Source organism: Apodemus sylvaticus, chromosome 1 (assembly GCF_947179515.1).
Source record: "Apodemus sylvaticus chromosome 1, mApoSyl1.1, whole genome shotgun sequence".
Classification (NCBI taxonomy): Eukaryota; Metazoa; Chordata; class Mammalia; order Rodentia; family Muridae; genus Apodemus; species Apodemus sylvaticus.
Genome location: NC_067472.1, coordinates 1,274,268 through 1,294,456, shown reverse-complemented (window position 1 = coordinate 1,294,456; position 20,189 = coordinate 1,274,268). Strand labels below are relative to the sequence as shown.

Sequence of the window (20,189 nt, the reverse complement as noted above, 5' to 3'; positions counted from 1 at the left end):
CCTTTCAATCCTGTTACCTATTGACTGATTTTTTCTTCTGAACTGCATTTTTAAAATAATAAAGTCCAACTATGTGATTTCACTTTCCTAACAAAATATTTACTGGAAAAAAATCTAAGAATCATGGAGGTCATGAAAGTTAACTAAATGGGTTATGTTACTTACAGGTTGTCTGCTTTTATTTTTTTAATGAACTTAATATAATAGCATTTGTTCAGACTCTCTAATTTTAATCAAATTATATGCACATGCAATGATTTTTCAAATATCAAATTATAAGTTGGCATACATTTAAAAATCACTTACATGGTTAATACTGTATCAATCACATTGGTTAATGTAGCTAATATTTTAATGTTTAACATGCCCAAAAAATTCCATTATGACATAGTAGTCTAAATGACACCATAGCAATCATCTCAATCTTTCAAGATTACCTAATATTTTGGAATACTGTTCTAATACTTTACAGCCAAAATGAACAATATACAACATATTCTTTACCTTTCTCACCCCAGCCTTCTTCCTAGAAATACATTTCTATTCTTAGTAAAGTTCTATCTTCTTTATAGGTGGAAATTTTACCCAAAATTCAGCATCAGATTTCTGAACAGAGTTATATTATAAATTAATAGTCTCATAAAATATACATTGTATTATGCATTTTTCCATAGTAAAGATAAACTATAGAGAGTTTTTAATCTGTCATAAATAAGCTAACCTTTGTACTTTAGCATAAGTAATACTGTATAAGAATGAGGCAGGAATCAATCAGGCTGAATGTCAAATAGCTGAACATCTTAAAGACACATGTACCATAAACTATGTATACTCTGGGAAAAAATAAAAATAATTAACACAGCTCAGACTTGGCTCCAGATTTTACTTAATTTTTGAGAACCATTTAAACAAATTTTCTAATTTTAGGTATATAATTCTTAAGCCATCATATTACTGTACTCTCACACACATTTATAACGTCAAAGGAAATAATAAAATTCATATTAACTAATATAAATGATGTTAAAATGTTTCCTGGTTATAAAACATTAGTTTGTTTAAAGAGGGAAACTCTCAAGGAAATACAAAAATTGTTTTTCAAAAGGTGTATTCATGGAAAACTGAAAACTCCAACCTCAGAACAGAGAACATATACAGCCTACGATGGGCTGCCATAAATTCAATGTTTTGTCCCCATACTTCATAGACAGGACACATTTTAAGGATGTTTTCCTGTTTTGAAATGTAATACAAAAATTTCCTGTCTCTTTTCTTTCACAACTAATCCTTCTTTTCTACCTTGCATCTGCTAAAAGTAAAGTCCCTTATATAGACACAAAGATGGAGGACTGGGTAAGAGAGGAACAGTCCTCTATGAAGTTTTAAACCAGAATTTTAAATAATAAGACTCATGTGGAAGATTCTCAGATGTATTAGCTATTTTTTTTTTACCTTACATACAATCTAGCTTTTTAAACTAGGAAATACACACACACACACACACACACACACACACACACACACACACACACACATTATTACAATATTTAAATTCAGACAAAAGCAAATTATCAAGACTCAAAATAACTGAAGATTTAAAGAAAGGTTACCCTGGTAACCAAATATTGGTGGGGTCCTAACTGACATCCAAGGCAACTGGAGGAGAGAGGGAGGAGATGAAGGCTGGCGTTCTCAGATCATCTCATTATGGTGTAATGAGGACTCTGCTCTGGGAACATCATCTCAGCTACTTTCACATCCTTTGTCTTCCTCTCTTCATCTCCCTTTCAGTTCTTAATTAGGCCTTAAAGAGCTCACACTGCCCTTTCAACTGGCTACTGCTCCTGCCTAAACACCGCGCCTCCACAGACAGGTGTTGGCACCAGCAAAGCCGACATACAAACCTAATTACACAATACTCCCTCCAGAAGGAGAGAAAATAACTTGCTGGATGTCTATTACTGGAGAACTTCATGTAAATTACTTCAAACATCTTGTAATCTTCAACATAAAAATTGTTCAAATAACTTCTTCTGAAAACTCGTCTGTAAGGACTCTTTCTCTTCTTAATTGTATCTTGCAGTATATTAGCAACACCTAGTAATCTTTTAACTGTCATTTAGAATAGTTAGATACCAGAGAAAAACAATCACACATCAAGGATTCTGTTATCACCTTTAAATCCTTGAACTAAAACAATTTTCACATTTTATTTCTTTAAAGATTTCTAAGGATGTTTTAACACTGATAAATTATAAGATTTGGAAAAGTACATCTACAAGCACACGGAAATTGTAATTAAGGTTACCTAATAAACAATAGCTACATATTAAATCAATTTTTGATGTTGCATTTTGTTTGAGATTAAGTAACAGCTGGTAGAATTCATTTCACTATCTGATCAAACGCTGACTTCATATAGTCTGACATTGCTTTGAGACTGCCACATTATAAAGACAAATACTTACAAAACATCAAAACTTAGAAATCATTTACATAGAACAGCAAAAGCATTATCTAAAGTCCTGTGCATCCACTGAGTCTTCTACACTTCTTTAGACAGACAACTGCACTTAAAATGGTTTATAAGATAGACTATAACTCCACTTTGACTTCTTTTAGACAAACATATTCTAGAAACTATGATATATAATTGCTAGAAAAAAATTTAAGTACATCTGGATCACACATATTAGGGGTAGATTGTTGAAACAGCAGCCACTAGCCTCTTTCTGTTATTCAGTGAGAAAGTACTTTTCCCCCAAGAACATCTGCCTGTATTTTTATAAAGTGATTTATTCTCCAGGTCAACAAATTTAAGAGGACTCAGATGTAACTGAATACTCCTATACAATCCTGAACTTCAGGTAACAATGAAACAGAATTAAGCTATCTCAGCAATTCTTGCAAACTACACACATGCTTTTAGCTAGCTGACTGCTGCCAATCCTGGTAAAGATCTGGTTTGGGTCTGACTTGGAAGATAGATATCCTGAGGCTTTTGTCTTTCCAAAGTCTTTCCTGAAAAACTCTGGTCTCTTACCATGCTGCTTTCCTAATGAATATTAGCAAGCAGTTTTATTCAATCCCTGTCCCAACAACAAATGTTAGCTACTTTCATAACTACAATGTTGAGTCTGACATATGGCTTTCACATTAAGGACACAAGTTATAAACAAACATGTATATCCTAGATAGACATTCAGTTATAACTATGTTGACTTGGGCTATCTCCGAACACATACAGAAGTCACACTCATTTGTGTAGTAGAGGCAAAGTCTCAATTTCACTTTCTTCTTTCTCCCCAAACCACCACACTGACCAATGTTGTTTCTGCCATTGAGCTGTTTCAGGAGACAGAGGCATGAGGGGAATATATGCTAGAGTGAAGCCAGGCTTGCTCTCTGGTGATCATGTAACCACTTGGTAACTTACCGGAATTTTCCTGAGGTCTTCACTGCTTGTTGGATTCATATGAAAACTAAGTAATAAAGCATAAAATAAAGGTTAAACTTGGCACAGTCTAGATGGTAAGAAACAGAAAAATAGAAACATTTCAAGCCACACTGCAACATGTCTGTCTAAAGTCCTAACTTAGGTAAGTGAAAGTCAAGAAGTAGAAGCAAAACAGTATATATTCAACATCCTTAAAGCATTTGAAGGTTTAAGCCCTTAAAGAAAATCCTCCAGTATTCAGAATCAAGGAACCATAAATCTTAAATACACAGTTTCTAAATATCTTTAAGCATAGTGACTTTACCAGTAAGATACTTCATTAAAGTTCTTATAATATACTCATCGTGTGTGTGTGTGTGTGTGTGTGTATTCATACCTTAACATACCTTAACCCTTTTGATATATTACTGTGAAAAGTTAAGAAAATTCATGTTTGGAAAGGTTATAGAGTAAGATAAATCAGGCACCCTTTGTTTAAAATATCAAGTGTATTGGAAAAATTAACTTTGAAACCTTACCCTGTCAATGAGAATGAGTCCACAGTAACAGCAGAAAGAATTTCTGTCATTAATGTGATTTCTAAGTAGCTAGCTTTCAAACTGTCCATTTGCAGGCATCACCACAGAGTGCCACAGCCACTTTCTACTTTAAAACATGCCCATTAGGAAGGAGACTACAGCCACCCCAGAGAAGCTCAACTTCAAAGCCATCGGATGAGTAAATGTTTCATCACTGCTGCTCCACTGCAAATCCCACCCAGCATTTAAGGCACTTATCCTCAGAACAGATACGAAGCAGATTAATGTCCCAGGAGTCTTTTTATGCCACATATACACATTAAAAAGAAGACTTAACTATCAGACATATTTTTCCATTGTCTGCATACTACATAAAAAAATAGACTCCTAAGACTTAAGGAACTCACTTTTAAAATCTTATCCATGTGAAAGAAATTGCAGACACTGAAAATCTTTTTATGAAACACAGCCCTGGTTGCAGGTACACATCATATCTCACAGTGCAAACCCTAAAAGGCACAATACATGTAGGGCCTCACATCAGGAGAAGGGGCTATGCAGCCAGGGTACACTCAGGTTTTCACAGCCAGATTACAAGCACTGGCTGTGGACCTTCTCCAGGAGGAGAGTCTGTGGAAACAGTTTAATATTGCTGTGGGGCTGGGTTACTAGGCAGTCAAGCATGAGACATGTGCTGAGACCTACAGTATAGCACTGTAGGCTTATGTAGCTGCCACATTTCCCTATCCATGTACACCATCTGCATGGTGTTCTGCAAGGTCCTACATCAGTGTCAGAGAACCAGCCATGCCTCAAAACCCTGACAAGAGACAAAATGGTAAGAACAAAGTCCCAAAGGCCATCATTAGAGTTGCCTTGTACCTTCACCCCTGCACCCCTGCACCCCTGTACCCCTGCACCTGTAGCCCCGTAATTGCAGTGTTCTACTGTGGCACCAATTGCTGATGATTTCTACTTTCTCCAGATCTCAATCCAAGCCAGTGCAATGAAAGGGCCAATGAGAGACAGTCATGTCCCCTGGCTTCATGGATGGCCTCATGACATGTTTTCTGATAAGCAACACACTCTACTACACCCATCTCCCCTGGTGGATATTCCGATGTGTGACATGGTTTACATGCAGGTGTGACAGAACATCAAAGTGCTCAAGAACAGAGAAGGAGTGGAGGGTGCTGCAGCTGGGGGAGATGAATTCGCACTGTGCTCTACCCCTGTACCTGCTACTTCGTGACCTTTAACAAGCCACTTTGACTACATCTTGGTTCCTTAATCTGCAAAACCATAATGTCAAAAGCATTTCCTAAACAGGCCTGCTGTGGAGAGGGAAAATGAATGGAGTAACACAGAAAACAAACAGCAGGAAGAGCCTGCCCCATGCACAATCTCAAGTCAATTGAGGTATGGAATCTGCACTCTTTTAAAGCTTTTTCCTTTTTCTTTTTCTTTTTGTATATGTTTTTAAAATTTATATGTATGTATGTATGTATGTATGTATGTATGTATGTATGTATGTTAAACTCCAGATTTTATTCTCCTCCTGGTCCACCCTTCGACTGATCCACATCCCATATCTCCTCTATGCCCTGTCTCTATGAGGATGTCCCCACCTCCTACCCCTAACCCCACCAAACTTCTAAGCTCCCTGGGGCCTCCAGTCTCTTCTATCTTCCATAACTTCATTTTAAATATAAGGGATGTTAGGTAACATTATAACAGTAATAAATTCTTCCTCTGCTGACTGGTAGAATCTGGCTCTGAGATCTGTCCTGAGACTCCAGCCCTGTGCCTGTTTCCTCTTGACAAATCTTTTGAGTGCTGAATGTAACATTGGAGACCCAGGATAAGCACTCTGGATTAACTGGGCAACTTCATTTCATTACGGAATAAAGCCTCATGCACAAGATAGAGAGGTAGGGTATCCCAAAATTCTTAGCAAAAGTGTATGAAAGTCATGCTCGCTCACAGAATTGACTGAAGAAGGCCTTTTTCCTGGCAAAAGTTGTACTTGAGATTCCATGAAAGACAGAGAAGCTTGGCTGTCCAGAGGACAGCTCTGTAAACACTAGGGAGAGTGTGGCATCAGTCAGGACTTTGGAGCACAACATGCAGGCTAAGATGCCCTGAAGGCTTCTTGGGACAAACTCAAGAACCTCAGACCTTATCAACAAGCATGTTTCCCAACAACATTGGTCTCCTCTCAATAAGCTATGAACATTCCACATTTGGGGTTTTGATCTATTCTGTCCACCACCAGGAATAAAATATCATGACTATATCCACTCTGCAGCCCGTGTCAGACAGAAATTGTTGAACTGAGAAATGACAGAAGCATGGGTATTATACTATCAGAAGGATTTTTAAGGAACATATTTGGGTCAAATATTTTTTTTTTCAAGATCACAAAGTACTATGCAGTGTGGAGTAAGTTTTGCTCAGGAAGGTAAAATAAAACTTGGGATTCTCTTCACTGCCAGGGCTGGGCAGGGCAGGGCAGGGCAGGGCACTCAGACAGCAGCCCAGCCCCTTCCTTCTCTGTACCTGAGGATGTGCATGGGTGTAAGTTTGCCTGTGAGCTCAGGTCCCGACTCTGCACATGTGCTAAGTGAGGAACTCACACTGGTATTGTCTGAGAGCCAAAGGCTGAACCCTCCATTATGGTCTGCTTTGTATATACACACTGACATGTCAAACACATGACCAACTCAGTCATTCATGGCTGCCCCTTTTCCTCTGTCCTTACATGGGGGAAAAAGAGTTAACTGAACTGGATTGAATTAGTGTGGTGCAAAATAAAATGTCTCTATTTATTGAAGTGTGGCACCAATTTGTGATATCTCTTTCTTTGGACTGGTGTCCTCATGTCAGACAAGATATTGAATAATACAATTTGACTGCTCAGCTGAGCTGCTGACAAGTTAGGGGCTGATGTTTTTAGTCAGGTAGAAAATAAATGCTCATGGTGAAGAGGGAGCCAGTACAACTACATTTCCGAATTTATGTTTATTCTTAGAAAAAGACCTGAGGAAGTTTGATAGAGACACAGGATTCTAAAGTAATTTTTGAACAGATAAGTATTTTAATGTATATGCTTAAACATATTTTAAATAGATAAAATGTCTTAATCTTATCATAGTCAAGTTTTCAGGTAAAAGCATTAGTATTTTTTATTTGCGAATTCATTTAAAAATTGTGAAAAATGTGTGTAAGTAAACTTGAAATGTAAACTATTGTGCATTTTAAGTATTATTTTTCTAGAAATCATAAACTTTCATATATCATTTATTAATTTATCTTAAGGTTAGAGTAGCGAGTAAAGAAATAATTGAGTAGAAACTGAAACCTGTGTTATACTAGTCTGTCTATAGGTACTAAAATAAGCCTGTCTCTAGGAAGTGATGGGCCCAGTTGCTACAGTGATAACCTGGGCTTCCAGCCATGCTCAAAATGTTTTTTCTTTTTTGAGCAAGCACATTCTTTGGAGCAGAAAGCTCTAAGACAGGGGAAGACCTATTCAGACTGTTAAGCTTAAAATGTCAAGACAACAGAACACCTGAGAACCAATGTCTATTACAACCAGAGGAAACTATTCAACCTCTAGGCTTCAGGATGAAGCCTTCCAAGCAGGAGGCTATCACTGCAAGGGCTGCTACCCTTTCCAAACCATTCAAAGTCAAGTTTTATACCTCCTACTCTCTTTTTAAACACCATCACTGCTCAAAAGGCAAAGTCACTTTAGCCTACAGCTTGATGCATTTTCCTTTAATATGTGAATCCAAATAATTGACAAAGTTCAGAGATGTGCCACCTGGCAGAGAGAGGGAGCAGTTTCCTCAAACATTGGCCAGTACCTTACTATGTAAAGGAAGCAAGTGTAACTCTAAACCATCAAAGAAGAACTTCTGACAGTAATTACTTTCCAAGGTCAGCATCCTATTGATCTTGTCCTTTAAGCAAATGGAGAAGGCTCTAGGGACCTGAGCTTCCCTCAGTGGCAAGGGCAGGTGGGAGGAGGCGCTACAAGAGGCTGTTATGCATCATTAAATTTGTAACACATGACAGTAAGAGAGAAACTCTCCCTTTGCAACACTGGCCTGGTATATCCTAGAGAGTAGAATAAGGACACCAGCCCTCACGCAGAAGGAACTTAACCCATCCACGCTCTAATCCCCACACCCTATCACTACTTCTTTGATGACAAACTCCTTTTACCAGGACAACTGCCTCACTTTTCCAACCTTCCCTTCCATTTCACCAAGGCTACTCTGCCTTTTTGAGGCTGTTTTCTGTATAGCATGCAAGCCTAATTCCTGCATCTCCAATGCTCCTTTCATTGCTGCCTTCCTCTTTTTGTGCTTGTATGGGGGAATGCAGCTATTTCCTAAGACGGCAGCAAGACCTTTCTCTACTTCACTTTGATGGCTTCACTTCTCTTGATACTTTAGCTGTCACCATATCATGGATGAATGACTGAAATCTTTCCTCTCCAACCACAATTTCTTTACCTTCCAGAATACTGGTCTTACAAGTTGTCTGGCTACATATTCAGATCAAGAATCCTACCTGCACTACAAGGTGAATGCACCCAAACTCATCACCTTTACCTTTTCTACCAACCATCTTCTAGGCAGCTATTTTCTCTGAGTCTAGCCTCGATCCAGAGATTCCTATGCCTCTTTGCTGGAAGCCACTTGAAGAAATCATGTCTCATTAACCTTTCCAGCCTTACCTCTGTCACAGCATCCACAGCATGGCAGAACCATTAAACATGATTGCTGAATGACTTGCTACTTAGTGCTTGATAATAATTTGTGAGAGCCAGGATGGTTGACTGAATGTTCCTGGGAACAGAGAAAACCCATTCCTAAATTGCAAACATTACTTATATTCATATCTAAGAGGACACTAGTAGATTGTTTTCAGTTCCTTTTTAAGATAGAAAGAGATATTCCAGCATATACAGCTATGATCCTGGTTGGTTTGATACAAGCTAGAGTCATTTGAGAAGAGGGAACTTCAAATGAGAAAATGCCTCTATCAGAGAGGCCTATAGGCAAACCTATGAGACCTCTTCTTGATAAATGATCATTTTGGGAGAGTGGGATGGCGCCACCCACTGTAGGTGGTACTGCCCTATAGGCAGGCGGTCCTAGAGAATACAAGACAGCAGGCTGACAAAGCTACAGGGAAGCAAGTCAGTAAACAGCATTCTTCGTGGCTCTGTATAAGTTCCTGCTTCCAGGTTCCTACTTTGAGTTCCTACCCAGTCTTCCCTTCATGAGGGACCATAAGCTGTAAGCCAAAATAAATACTTTCCTCTTCAAATTGTTTTTGGCTATGGTCTCTATCACAGCAATAGAGAAGTAAACTAACACAAACTACCCATAAGAATTGAAATAAGTTTCAAACTAATGGACTGCCAATAAAATTAACTCAAGGCTGGCGTATGAGCACACAGCCTGCCATCACTTTAGCTATCTGACCATAGTACAAACTAATTAAAGAACCCTCTGTTAAGTCATAAAAACAGGAACTCCCCTGTGCTTCTTATTTCATGTTCCAGAGAGGTTACACACTAAAGTTGTTCTAAAAAATCGTTAATAATCCTCTTCTCAAAGCACAACGAAACATTTTTAATTGACATAGCCAAAGATATTTCTTCAGTAAATACAATTCAATTATAAATATGCTTGTTACACAGGCAAATAAAGCTGAGAAGACAAGATGAAATAACTTGCTTGTTTGCTTGCTTGCTTGCTTGCTTGCTTTCATTCTTTCTTTATTTCTTTTTAGGAAAAAAGCAAGTAACAAAGGACTAAGTCAGATTAATGACAGAGCAGCCTGCGGTACTACATGCTCTCCCCTGGGACTGGGCACACTAAACACCCTGGTGACAAAACAGAACTAATGCAGAAGTGTCTGTGGGGATTAACAGCAATTTGCTTATTAATATTCTCATGGGGTATCTTTTAAGAGATCTCAGAGGCAAGACAATTAAAAAACGTGGTCAGTGACAGCAAAGGTCATGGACAGTAAATTTAGACGTGCAGTTTTTCTATAATGAATACTAGCTGCTGCCGGAGAAAGGGTTAGAACACAAGGACTTATGGATATCAACCAAGAAAGGCATGCTCTGAGACTTAATATTCAATCAAGTTTATTAACTAATTACTTTCTCCTACAGAAGAAAAGTAACAAGTTAAAGACAGTCCAACAACTCGCTGATTTCCATATATAAGCCCCGTGGATGCCAAACCCCACTCCTTTAAAGCTAAGCCTCTCAAACAGTTTCTCTTAAGTACCCTTAATACATGAGAAGAATAAATCCAGCAACACACACACACACACACACACACACACACACAACTTCCCTGACATGTCAAGATGAACTTAAAATTCAGGCAGTTTACTCCATGATTTCTATCATGCCTCTCTTGATGTAAGAAGACTCTTCTGTCACTGGGGAAACTGCATTGCTTATCTTTGTACTCTGAGGAAACCTTGGCCTATGACTGCTAGTGCCACACATCCACAGTTAGTAGTGGCTGAGGGAGGGAAGGTAGTCCCTTTGATTCAGAAAACAGGGAATTAGGAAGGAGTCATGAAAGCAAGGTACCAGCAATCCTCTCACTAGACCAGTACTAGCACTATCTCCATCTGCCTATAAGATCAAGGGCAGCCCAGCCTCCCTAACCTGCCTGCCCCCTCTGGGGAGGTCTGAAGAGAACCTGAACTCCTGAGGGGGAGAAAGAGGCATCCTACCACCCTCTAAACCAGATTAAAAAGGCTAATGGTGTCTCGCACCACTCTGCGAAGACAAAATTTGTGGCTGTAGCTGAGACAAGCCCCATCTGAGAGAAGCCATGGTAGTCCCTGGTTTCTAGGAAGTCTTCAAGTGTTCAAGAACAGTCTGCAAGGAGGGTACTGGCCCACAAGCACTCAAAGCTCCAGTCATCCCTGCAAAGCCTTCAAGCAAGGGTTGTACAAAGTAGTGAATTCTCAGAGCCCCTTTCTTAGTGACAAACCCAGAGGCTTCTTTGCTAACTCTGCAGAAGCACAGTTGTGGGAGCTTCTATATGCTAAGGGGAACTTCTATAGGGGAGTTCTATATGCTAAGTGCCCAGGCTGAAAAACAAAACAAAACAAAACAAAAAAACAAACAAACAAAACCAACCCCAAGGCATGCACAGTGATCAAATTTGCCTCAGCAGGGTTATAGAGAAATTCATATCTGTTTGAAGATAACATAGTTTCCTATGGAAATACACTCTTTGCCCCATAGATGTATGAACACTCTCACTATAGACCATACATTATTCTATCCTGCTCAGCTTTTTCCTCTGCTTTTATTTTATATGTATTGGTATTTTGCCTGCATATTTATCTGTGCAAGGGTATTAACTCACATAGAACTGGATTACAGACGGTTGAGCTGCCATGTGGTTGTTAGGAATTGAACCTGAGTCCTCTGGAAGAGCAGCTAGTGTTCTTAATCACTGAGCCAGTCTCCAGCCCTTGGTGGGCTTTTTCTAAATGTTTCTTCATTTCGAAAACAGTTAAAACACTGGTTCCCATAAGTCTAAAGACAGCCACTAAAACCAATGCTAACATCTAAGTTTCTTATGCTACAATAACTTTGACACTTTTGAGCTTCTATAAGTTTTATACTGAAAATTACTCTACACCACACAATGCTTTTTTGTTCTGCTTTTTTCCCCCCAGAATCTAGTATTTCACTTGAAATATGGCCTTACTGGTATCTTTGAGTACCTGTATTGCTTCCTACTCAGGCCCAGGTGGCAATTTCCTGAGTTTTCCTAAATGAGATTTGAGCATTTCATTCCTGTCCTGACAAATACTCACTCTCTAGAGAACTAAGTGCTAAAATCAGACTATGACATAGCAAGTTCCCAGTAAACCAGGCCCATCCCACTTCTAACCACTGATAGTTTTAGACACATCAGGTCCCTGAGAGCCTTTAATGAGTTTCCCCCTCATCAAGGCCCTTCCCTATCCCTTTTCATACAGCCCTCCTCTGAGGCTGTTAAATCCCCCTTTCCATTATCTCCAGACTAACTAATTCTGCTCATTTAAACTCCTGCACATTCTGTTGTTGATTTGATACAAGGGCTTGCTATGCAGCTCCAGATGGCCTCAAACTCATGATCCTCTGACTTCTGTCTCTCGAATGCTGAGATTTTACGTGTATAGCACGAGGCCTCATCTAACCTGTAGTTTTTCTTTTCAATAGCACTTTCCAACTGCACCGTGCATTATTAGGACAATTCCACATTTTTTGAATCAACCTGCCTTACATACAGACTCTGCCTTTTATGTAGCCTTTGTCTCTCAGTAGCAATGAAGAGAGAACCATCATAACCAAGTGATGAACCAAGTAAGAATCTTCACCATCAAGTGTGAAAAAAAGCACCTTTCTTATGGAACTCTGCCCTGTGGCACTGTCTGATAGTCTAACGAAGCAGGCCTACAGGGATGACATTTAAGACTTGGATGATTCCTGTAAAATGCCCATAAAAAAGCACATTTCACATTCAATTTCTCATTTGATACTTTTTTTTCTGTTCAATGGGAAATGTTTATTAATTCTAAACACACAACAATGGAAGAACATAAAACGTGTAATTTCTGTCACACTAGTAGATGGAGGGTCCTTAAACAGTGAGCAGTACCTCATACTTCAGATCTAAGTGACAGGGCACACTGGTGCTGCCATGGATTTTCTAAGGCAGAAATTCTTTCCAAAGGGACTCTGGAATGTTGCAAAATCTCAATAAACATCCTTTATACTTATTATGACAGCTGCAGCTGCTTTTTTTTTAATAAACTCTAATATATCTTTCAAGCAGGGAGTATAGTCTACCTCTATCTGACCTGGTTAGCACTGCTGTTAAGAGTTCTATAGATCTGTGAGGTAAGATCATAGGCAGAGTGACCATTTCTGGATTATGAGTCCAGTACTGCCCTCAGCACTTTGTGTACCACGTTAATCTTGTACAATAAGGTTACCCTATTTGACAGTGAAAGGCTAATGTGCAAGGCCCAAAAGCTTTTTACTGAAGATGTAAACACAAACCTGAATTATAATTCTTAACTTGTACCCATCCCATATTTCCTTTAAAACATTCTATATTCATAGTACATTGTGAAACCCTTCACTGATAGTCAAGTATAACCTGAATCAAACATAAATCATGTTCAGTATGATTTTTATTTTTCATATTTTTAGACAGTTCATTTCTCTGAAGATTAAGAAAGAAGAAACAATATAGAAAACCACATTTGTATGTCTCTGATAAACAAAATACATGACTGGCTAGATACCTTCTTCTTAGACCAAGCTCCCTAACAAAGTGTTCATTATGCCTAATGCTAAGCTGCTGCAGGGTACCTATTAGGTGGGTGCCTACAGTAGCAGGCATACTTCCTCAGAAACCTACCAGGCAGAGAGTGATAGATGGAGTACACCTCCCTAACTCTAGATAGAAAAGAAATGGTGTGATCCCTCAGCTTTTAATAAACAACTAATAATTTTAATAGTATAAAACCACTCTTTGGAAATTATTCCTTTGAAACCTATTAAATAACCCTTCTATTTGCTTTATCTGTTTTGCTGTTTTTGAGACAAGGTCTCATTTGGCAGCAGGCTGACCTTGAATTCATCTTTGTGCCTCAGCTTCTTGAGTGCCAGAATATCAGGTGTATACCACCATATATGGCTCTCTAACCATTTCCTATATGATCTTAATTACTATTTACTAAAATGGGGGTTTTATGAACACATTTCCAAACTTGTAAAGTCTATGTTCAGTGGTCAAACTCAAGGACAGAGACATTTGCCTTCAGAAAACATTTCCCCAGTTTCAGTATACTAAATTTCTCCTTTGTTTACCTTTGCATGGTAAACTTCTGGTACTTCTATAGAGCATACACTATTCTGTCTTGACAACAGGTCATTTATTTCAGGTCCCATCCCAATGTTGGAGAGCTAGGGCTTTGGCACTGTGTAAATCATACCCTCAAACCTCCACTCCTAGCCTTACTGAAGCTTTACACATGCTTGAGAAACCATACAAAAAAATCTGATGATGGACACTTTAAGAAGACCAAGCGTGTTCAAGCAATGGCTATTTAAATGGTATTAGTTCTTTCATCAGAAAGATTTCCAAATGTAAAGCAAGTATATACAAGCATAAAACATTAAGACATTCAACATACAATAAACATTTATTAATAATTATATAATAACATTGATATAATTCATCACTAAACAGTAGGTTCAAGGACACCTATGTCAAATGTTCAGACCATAATTTTTCTAGAAATGGGTTAAATGAATACAGTAACAGGTTTTGTTTGGTTTATTTTATATGTCACCATTGGATATTTTGACAGTCTGTCTACAGTAGTTACTACCATGAATACATAATACATAAATACACTGCTTCAATTCAAAAGGAAGAGCTTTACCATCAATAAAGTGAGAGCAATATCAAGTGATGGGGCCAGACAGCCCAGCTAGAAATGTCCTAGGTACAAAACCCAGAGGCCTGGAAAGGAGGTCTGCACAAAAACCAAAGAGAGCTATAGGAGTAAGAAGCAAGGTTATTCCCACAATGACACACTTACAGGAGTTTTAGAAGAGCAAACTCTGGAAACGCCAGAACATGTCTATGTGTATCATCATTATAATGATAAGATGAAAACACTTTAAATGCACAAATCGTTAAAGTTACTGAAATTTGCATTCTATGTTCAAGAAGTCTGAGTAATCAAGTGTTAGAAAATAAATTTGTAAGAACTGTTACTGTGTTCATACTAGCTTGCTAGATTTGATTAAAAACACATAGTCCCTGTTCTTGAAAACAAAACCTTAAATAGACATGGAAACACCATCTCATGATTAAAAAATGAAAACAACAATAACAACAAAAACCTAAAACTAAAACCTCTCCATCAAAACTAACACATTAAATCTGAACCACAGACCTAACATTGTTCTACAAAACAAAACAATTTCAAAAAATTGCTATATCTTGTCAAATTTAAGAATGTATCTTAATGATGTACATGGCCCAGGGAGACAGTTCAGGTGGTAAAGTACTTGTCATAAAAGCATGAGGGCCTGAGTTCTGATCCCCAGCACACCCATAGAAGATGAAAGAGCTCAGGATGTGCACCTGTGAACCCAGCACTTGGGAGCAGAGATAGATCCCCGGAACCTGACTGCAAGCCAGTCTAGCCAAATGGTGAGCTCTAGGTTCAGTAAGAGATCTTGTCTCAAAAATAAAAGTAAAGAGAGACTGAGGTAGCTACCCAGTGTTGACCTTCAGCATGTGCGTGTGCACACACACACATACACATGCATGTACATGCACACACATGCACACACACATCATGACTTTGGCTTCTATGTGTATGCACACACACACACTTGGGAGACATCATTAAACATGTTCCTTTTCTCCTTTTTCCAGTCCTTGGCCACTGTCTCACTCAAAGGCTGATGAATAAATACACTGAAGTGTTTCTCAAAAGGTGCTCCCCTCTCCCCACCCTCATCATCAAACAAACAGCACCAAAGCAGCTCATATTCACAGCCTAACTAACTGGTTATCCTAGTTATAACTAACTACTCATCCCCAGCCTCAGATACCCCCCTCCCATTTTCCCCCCACAGGCACTTCATGTTAGCTCCTAGACTATAGTGTGGGTTAGGCTCCTGTCTCAGTACCAGAGTTACAGGCAGAGACCAAAATACTCAGCCTTCTAATATTTTAGGGTCATGCTAGAGAATGAATCCCAGCACTTTCCACAGACTACTCAAATATTCTATAGTGAAGCTATACCCCAGATGACTTGACTGTACCTGTTCATACAGCAATTTTCCTTAAAGAATTCTTCCTCTTTAAGACCAGCCAGTGCTCCTAACTAGTAAGCCATTTTTACTGTTTCTTATCACATTCATTTCAAAATTAAAGAAAAACCCTGGACATCCTACTGTTATATAAGCTATCAGAGACACATCATGGCACTACACACCTTAAAATGCTCTGAAAGCCCAAGTACATTCACCTTTGCAGTGAGACAGCAAGTCACCACAGCAGCAGCAGCAGCAGCAATGGGAAGCTATAAGCTCACATCTCAACCACTAGCACAAAGCAGAGAAAGTGAAATGGAGTAGGGTGAGGCTTTAAGCTTTGAAATCCTGCCCCCAGTTACATACTTACTCCAGTAAGGCCTCACCACCTGAACTTCTCCCAAATAAGGTCATCAACCAAAGACTAAAGTATCTTAGCTGATGAGATGTATTCTCACTTAAAACACCGCTCTCTCTCTCTCATATAGAAAATACTGAAAAGAAATAATGAAAGTGATTCCAGAGTTGAAATTCAGCTTGATGGCCTGCAGGAGTCATATTGAGACAGGTCATGCAATGTTAGAAACTCATTAGATTTTGACCTTTGCAGGTTCAAGCTTTTCAAACTGAGAATCAAAGTCATCTACTAAGGCCATGCTTAAAAACCACATAGTCCTTTAGAAACAGCTCAAGAGCTTTTACCTTTATGGTTTTATGTTGAGCCACACTCACTGTTGTCCTCAGCCTATGGGTCCTGTGGCTACTAGTTGGACATTCCTACCAGAATACAACATGATTGTAAGAAAATGCTTGACTGGGAGTCTTCTGAATCAAAACTACAGATAGTAACATCAAAGTTACACAGGAAATAACCAGACCAAGTGTTTGCAACTGGGAATGGCAGCTCTCAAATATGAAAGTGGCAGAGAATTGAATGAAGAACCCTGGCTAGGATGTCCCCAATGCAGTCTCCTCTATGGCCAAAAGCCTGCCATTTTAAAGTCAACAGAGGAACAAGATGATCTAGAATAGGCAGTTTTAGACAAGAGGCCACAAATGAAAAGCACACTTCACCAGTGGTGTTTAAAGTACCTGAGGCATAGTTTGTCCTTCTTAAGAATTTTCCTCTAACTACACAGCTCAGAACCCACATCAGCAAACACCATCCACCTACATCCACAAGCTCTTCTTCTTCCTGTTTACAAACAAATAATTCTCTCAAATATTACCTTAAACCCAAAAGTTTATGTAGCCACTTATAAAAGTTAGCATGCTTGGATCATTGGAATATAATCGTAACACTTTCCTCTTGGAAAGCTCCAGAGGACTTACAGGCTCTATCTTGCATTTGGTCATATCGTTACGACCTGCTCTCTTTAACTATCAGACTCACCACGTGTTATCCTGTGTCCAGTGCTTAAGAGCTCGTTAATTACCTAAACTATATCTCCATAGGTCTTGTTAATTACCCGTCTCCTGTCTCGGAGGACCTTGTTAATAACTTGTACAGTCTCTCTAAAGAGGTCCTAACAACACATTAAAATTAAAGATGCTTTTCTTTTAGCACCTGTCAAGTGCTGTAAATTGAGAAATTTTCACATCAGTTTATTAGCCTACAGTAGTTTTTGTGGGTTTGTGGTGTGTTTTCTTCCTTTTCTCTCCTACACAATCTCTTTGTATCTTAATCTCTCATCTTATAAAAATAAAAACAAAAAAGGAAAAACTTAGCAAAGTTTGTCTTTTTGTTACAGAGCTTTTTTTTTTTCAATTTTTAAAAACTATAAATATCAATTTGCATTAGAGAGTTAGCAAAGAATGGCATGGCTGGTATCTGCAAATTAACCCAATGGGAGATGTACCAATTAATGAGACCATAATAATGACTCTAGGATGACAAGGATCGAGAAGTTTCAAGTCATCTCTAGGGAGTCACACATAAGTTCTAGTCAGTGCTGTGGGAACTAACCACACCCACACTCTCCCTCCCAATCACTATCACATGGGAACCCCTACAAATCCCGGGCCACTAATGGATTAAGGACTCCAAAAGTTTATATTCTCCGTCTTATCAGTGAGGCTACAGGTGTTCAGCTATATAAATGATAGGTAGGCTAAAGGGCTCAATGGCTGATAGCAAGCCATCTTCATATGTACATGACAAACGCTAAATATTCCTATCAAAATAGACTTTATGCACAGTAGGGTTTACAATGCTAAGGGCTTCTTTAAAACTCTCTCTCTCTCTTTTCTCTCTTTCTCTCTCTCTCTCTCTCTCTCTCTCTCTCTCTCTCTCTCTCTCTCACACACACACACACACACACACACACACACACACACATCCACACACACACACACACACACACACACACACACACATCCACAGAAGACATTGAAAAGGAATATTTAACAACTAGAACAACTAGGAATAAATTTTTTTTCTTTAGGATCACTATTTTATTTTTTTCAAATAAAAATGTAACCTTATATTAACAGTCTTTTTTAATGGGCATAATATAGCTTTCTGATAATGGGTACATGCAACAGTTTATAGTGATTCTTGTACTGTGTGAATTAAATGCACATTCAGGGTAACTAATTTTTGGTAGTTCCTAAGAATGATATGACCTGATCACAAACAGGAAGTGACTAGTTAAGGGGTGGGGAAAGGAAGGGAAGAAGGAATGGATCTCAAAAGGAAAAGGTATACTGTTAACTGAAAATGGAAAATATTAGTGATAAATATGTTTTCATCTTATATAATATTTCTATACTATCCTAAAAAATATATGATCTGAATTTATTGGTTAGGAAGATCACAGGAAGGCTAGAAGACATAGGACAAGAAAAGCTAGAAGGATTTTTAATGATCGAATTCAAGTGAAATATGTGACCTAATAAAATAAAAGATCCCAGGAGTAAAACATAAAGCTCACTACCAAGTTTTTGTACAGCAATTGAGCAAGGGCTGCCTAGTGCTTAGAGCTGCAATAGAGCAGAAAGGACGGAAAACATGTTTTCTGTGCCCGTCACTGTTTCCGAGACAAACACAAAATGCCTTGAGATATTTCTTGCTCTCTGACTTCATTAGTTCTTCACATGAAAGAGGTTTTTATTATGAATGTTTTTAAAAGCTCAAGGTGTCATCCTAGTGGTATAGATCCATGAATTCAAGGTCCTCCTGGCCTGCAGTAAGCTCAACGCCATCCCAAGCAACCTAGTCTCACAATGAAAAGGAAAAAGGACTGAGGACAGAGCTCTATGGTAGAACACCTGCCTTGATGTGAGAAAAGACAGGTCTGTTGGTTTATTTTGATTTTTTTAAGCAAGACAGACATTATTTTATTCATGCAGCTAAAGACTTCCTATAACTGGATGGAAGTATGACACTTTCCAGACCTCCTTAGGAAGATGTCCATCATGGAGTATACACACCACTGTTTCAATGGACTAAGCATGCTTTTTGAGTCACTCATTTACTAGGTTGCTAGGTTTCATCTGTATCCTAACCAACAATTCATCCATATACCATAAACACAAGTTACTGCTCAGTCTTGTCCTCAACATCCATTACAGCTTAGGAACTTCCTACATACTCCAACACAGGGAATCTCCTATTGCCTGTGAGTCTGTTTTGGCCAAGCTGTTTTCCCTGCTGTGTTGTCTATCTTAGGAGGGGGTCCATTCAAATCTGAGTTTATCAGCTTAACTCCTGACTCCCAGCTGTTAGAAACTCACTATGTATGACTACAGGGATACAATTTTGATCAATAAGTTTTAAACCCAACTAGTCATCAATGGGGAGTTTTGAAAACACTTATTTTCTTCAAGGCATGTTGATGAAAAGATTCATACTTCATCTGAAGTCCAACAAACCACAGCTTAAAAACAAAACAAAATAGAAAGCAATGCTAACCAACTAGATACAAGCATCTAATGGCAATTCCAACTTCTCTATCAGAACAAATCCAATGGAGGGAAACACCAGGGCTCTACAACAAGGTGCATGAGTTCTTGGCATTCTGATACTTCCTCCTGCCTGAGTCCAGGAAAGGAAGATGGCATGTGGTTTACAGTACCAGTGGGTAGAGGCAGAGAAACTCACTAAGAAAATGAACTTCCCAAGTTGAGTAGGGAGGCTCAGAAAAAAAAAAAAAAGTTGTATAGTATAAAAAAAAAAAAAACGCTAAAATATGACAAACCTTAGCATTTACAAAGTCTTCAAATCAGAGTTGCTGTCTGGACCCACACTTCATAAGCATTTCTGACCTGAGCTTTCTTTAACTGAACAAAAGGCATTTTAACCCACTGCTTACTTAGC

The 20,189-nt window shown here is 38.6% G+C and overlaps 1 protein-coding gene across 3 annotated transcripts in view; it reads right to left on the bottom strand.

Moving 5' to 3' along the window:
• Rab11fip2 (RAB11 family interacting protein 2) overlaps window positions 1-20,189 on the bottom strand; it is a 39,779-nt gene that overhangs the window by 6,715 nt on the left and 12,875 nt on the right. The window contains exons 4-5 of one of the 3 annotated variants that reach the window (XM_052182487.1): window positions 8,723-8,834; window positions 3,437-3,482 (exon numbers count right to left, since the gene is read on the bottom strand). The exons of 1 other annotated variant lie outside the window; for it this stretch is intronic. In XM_052182487.1, the coding sequence (XP_052038447.1) occupies window positions 8,756-8,834 (79 nt within the window). In that variant the 3' untranslated portion in view covers window positions 3,437-3,482; window positions 8,723-8,755. Of the gene's footprint in view, window positions 1-3,436; window positions 3,483-8,722; window positions 8,835-20,189 lie in introns of those variants that run through there. One more of the 3 variants, XM_052182478.1, reaches the window with a different exon arrangement.